The sequence below is a fragment of the Alligator sinensis genome, unplaced genomic scaffold (assembly GCF_000455745.1).
Source record: "Alligator sinensis unplaced genomic scaffold, ASM45574v1 scaffold1286_1, whole genome shotgun sequence".
Lineage (NCBI taxonomy): Eukaryota > Metazoa > Chordata > Crocodylia > Alligatoridae > Alligator > Alligator sinensis.
Genome location: NW_005842606.1, coordinates 82,403 through 86,691, shown reverse-complemented (window position 1 = coordinate 86,691; position 4,289 = coordinate 82,403). Strand labels below are relative to the sequence as shown.

The following is a 4,289-nucleotide window of genomic DNA, read 5'->3' as shown; positions in this document are numbered from 1 at the left end:
CTACAATGAGAGGCTACGGGACCTGAACCTTTTCAGCCTTCACAAGAGAAGGCTGAGGGGGGACCTTGTGACCGTCTATAAACTCACTAGGGGGGACCAGAAGGGTTTGGGGGAGACCTTGTTTCCCCTAGGGATCCCCGGGATAACAAGGAATAACGGCCACAAGTTGTTGGAGAGTCGGTTTAGATTAGACATCCGTAGGAACTACTTCACAGTTAGGGTGGCTAGGACCTGGAACCAACTTCCTAGGGAAGTGGTGCTGGCTCCTACCCTGGGGGTCTTTAACAAGTGGCTCGATGCCTACCTGGCTGGGGTCACTTGAGCCCAGTTTCCCTCCTGCCCAGGCAGGGGGTCAGACTTGAAGATCTACAAGGTCCCTTCTGACCCTACTTCTATGATTCTATGAACTACTGGAGAAGCAGCTCTGTACTGGTTAGTTCCTACAAATTTTCCAGACAAAGCTAGAGCAAATGCAGCAACACAGGGAACAATTATCAACTGAAAAGAAATGTAAAACTATTTAAAAGCCACAAAAGCTTACCGGGCACTTGTAATCTTTAGTTCTCTCATGTTTCAGTGTGTGCATTATAAGTGCATAACGCCGCTGAAAAACCATTCCACATTCAGTACATTTGTGCTGAGCTTCCACCTCACTGTTCTCTGTGGAATCTCTCTTGGGTTGCTTCATTTTCTTTCCTCTTTGCACTAACTTCATGGCAGCCTAGATTGGGGGGAAAAGAAAATACATCCTTGAATAATAATTGTTTATATTCTATCACATGCTTTATTTTAAGTAACAACCTTCACTATGGTATTTTCAGTCAGTTGTTATAATTTCAGTGAAGTTAATAGAAACTGTTTAAAAAGAAAACTGAACCCATCATAATACAGAAGAGCATGAGTTGGGAAGAGGGTGGCTTTGCTTTTTTAATCATAAACTGGTTTTCATCTTAGCTGCTGACCATTCAATTTGGATGCTCCTAAATTTTCAATGCATAAGCTTGCTTTGAATAACTGATTTTAAAACAACAGGTTGCAGTTTTTCGGCAAGTTCTTCATATGATCATGGTGTCTATATCAGACAGAGAAGAATTATTTTCTTCGTTCAAAGTTCCTTTTTCAGGATTTTCTTCACTTTTAAAAAAAGTAAATCAGCTAAACCAATACACGTTTACCAATTGCTTACAGTGTGGTTTGAGAGTTTCAGAATAATGTTAAGATTTATAAAATAAAACTTAACATTATTTTCACTCTGTCTCCCAGCAGTGGTTCAAAGCATCTCTTAGATCAAGCATCACAAGTAAAATTAGACAGGAGACTGTCTTAAAATGGATTGTGACCTACTCCCTCTTCCTCCACCTCTCAGTAGTGTGAACCCACACCCCTACATAAGTTTAGGTATGTTTCATGGCTATGAACATCTGTTCTCACATCAAATCATAGAAAATTAGGGATGAATGGGACCACAGATCTAGTTCAACACCCTGCTCAAAGCAGGACCATCCCCACCTATATCAATCCAGCCAAGGCTCTGTCTAGCTGGATATTAAAAACCTCTGGGGAAGAAGATTCCACAGCCTCTCTAGGTAACCTGTTCCAGTGCTTCATTACCCTTCTAGTGAGAAAATTTTTCCCAATATCCAACTTAAACCTTCCTTGCCAAAATTTGAGACCATTTCCTTGTTCTGTCATCTGCCATTACTGAGAACGGTCTAGCTCCACTGTCTTTGAAACCACCCTTCGGGTAGTTGAAGGATACTATTAAATCTCCCCCTCCCCCCCCCCAGTCTTCTCTGCTCCTAATTAAATAAAATCAATTCCCACAGTCTATCCTCAGAAGTCACATGCCCCATCCCCATAATCATTTTCACTGCCTTCTGCTGGACTCTCTCCAGCCTGTCCACATCATTTCTTGAACATTGCACTCCACATGTGGCCTCATCCGTGCAGAATAGAAGGGAATAATCACTTCCCTCAATCTGCTGGCAATGCTTCTACGAATGCAGACTAGTGTGCCATCAGCCTTCTTCGCACCAAGGACACACTGTTAGTTCATATTCACTTTACAGTCCCCTGTAGCTCCCGGAGCAGACCCTTTTCAGCAGAGCTGCTGCCCAGCCAGACACTCCCCAGGCTATAGTGGTACATGGGATTGTTCTGTCCTAAGTGCAGAACTTTGCATTTGTCCTTATTGAACCTCATGAGATTTCTTTTGGTTCAATCCTCCAATTTGTTTAGGTCACTCAGAATCCTGGCTCTACCCTGCAGTGTATCTACTACTTCCCTTTGCTTGGTGTCATCTGAAAACTTGCTGAGGGTTCACTGTATCCCATCTTCCGGGTCATTAATGAAGATATTGAACAAAACCAGTCCCAGGAACGACCCTGGGGCACTCCACTTGATACCAGCTGCCAACTAGACATCAAGGCTTCAATTTTAGTCTAAAACAGATGGACTTCAATTACTAAACAGCTGCAGACCCGTCCTGCAGGGATAAGGCCACTATCACTACCCTGAATACACTGATGTATACTAGACAGAAGCATAGAAAAAGGCGGATTGACTTTGACTGCTATGACCCCATTCAAAACATCTCGTGTCAAAGGCAGTCACTAGCCCATGACAAATATAGCTTGGACAGCATAGAGAGAGCAAACCGAAGCTGCTGTGCAACAGTTAATATACCTGGAAACTCAACTTGGATTGCTTGTCTTAACAATTGTTAATCTTCAAAATTACAGCATGCAAGACAGGCTCTTTTTGTTTAAGGGTATTTTCAGTTTTGCTGAAGATCTTTCCCAAAAAATAATTAGCACCAGATGTTAGGGAAAGCTAGAATCAGGTAATCTTATGAAGGTAAGATTACTAACATGGGTTTTTAAGTGGCAACTTCTAACCATTTAGACTGCAGTTTCCTCTGCTGGATATATTTCAAGCTAAGTTATTTTCTCCCTATATTTGGGGGAAAGTAATCCAAAGGGCTTCCAAGAGCAACATTAAGAAAGTAAAATAAAACTTTTCCCCCCTCTATTTTCTGCCCTCCATGCTTTGTAGCAGATACAGGGGGGGGTATCCTTTTTCAGGAATATCCACTTTGGCCAAATGTGGGTAGTTTTCAGAGGCAGCAAATCATAAAGCCTCTGAAAAATCAGTTTGCTCACGACCATTCAAGCTCATTACAATTTGACCAATACTCCATTTATATTGAGCATGCTCATCCCCAGAGATCTCCAATTGGCCAATTGCAATGGCTGTACTCCTACTCAGAACTCACCACTATTTTTCTACAATTCCTCCTTCTGGCTACTGCAGAAGCACCAGAACAGAGATAAAGGAAACTGTCCTCCCTCAAACTCTCAAATCATTCATACTGGCACAAAGAAGCATGGAGGATGAAGAAATAGCTTGCCAAAAGCGATAAAGAATAGGTGAGGGCAGAAGGAGGCTAAGAAAGGGAAGGCTGGGAATAGTAAAACCAGAGAACAGGAACAGCCTGGAAGATGAAAGGAGCACAGGGGGCTTAAAAGAGTTTGACGGGAAAAAGGATGTCCCTTCCAGAACCCAGAACTGAATCTGGACTGTATGGCAGTGGTTAGCAGCCTTTTGCGGGTATGGGCTCCCCACCTCTGAGCAGTCAGCTGCCAGTTTCCCTAACCCCTCGGCAGTGAAGGCAGCTCAGATGCTATGGAGCAGCAAGCTCTGCAGTGCAAGGGAGTACTGTGGAGGGTATAGGCAGCACAGTACAGCTCCGTGACAGCGATATGCTTCATGTACCACAGGTTACCGATCTCTGCTTTACGATGATTAAGTATCTGTGAGGCTGGCTCATGAGGAGGAAACCATCTTAATACCACAACCACCACTACCAGTTATCCTATTAGCTCAAGGGGTGGAAGCCTGGGCTTCGGAGCTTAATCCTCTTGATGACCCAGAGGGGAATCGATACCATTCCCCAGGATGGAATTTGGTTTTGCCATTTAGTTAAAACAAACACACACCCCTTCTCCTCACTTCATGATGTAATGAAGCAGATTATATTAAAAGGATGTTTAAAAACTGGAAAATAATGCACCCAAGTTAGAAGACTTAAATCTTAGTCTGTCTCCCAGCAGCTGGTAAATAAATCTATTGTGGTGGAAAGGGAGGGGAGAGGGAAGGGGCATGGGGGGCAGATCAACCCCCGCCATGGTGAGGGAGGTAGAGGGCAGGGGCAAGTGCTGCCCAGCTGGGGTTGGGCGGGGCATGGGACGGAGCCACAGCTTGTCCGGGGGGTGGGCGGGGCAGGTCCT

At 44.1% G+C, this 4,289-nt stretch overlaps 1 protein-coding gene across 4 annotated transcripts in view; it reads right to left on the bottom strand.

The window, feature by feature from the left end:
- ZBTB11 (zinc finger and BTB domain containing 11) overlaps positions 1 to 4,289 on the bottom strand; it is a 28,118-nt gene that overhangs the window by 16,317 nt on the left and 7,512 nt on the right. For all 4 annotated transcript variants that reach the window (XM_025214798.1, XM_025214799.1, XM_006033076.3 and 1 more), the window contains one exon: positions 542 to 721. In XM_025214798.1, coding sequence (XP_025070583.1) covers positions 542 to 721 — 180 coding nt within the window. The remainder of the gene's footprint in view (positions 1 to 541; positions 722 to 4,289) is intronic.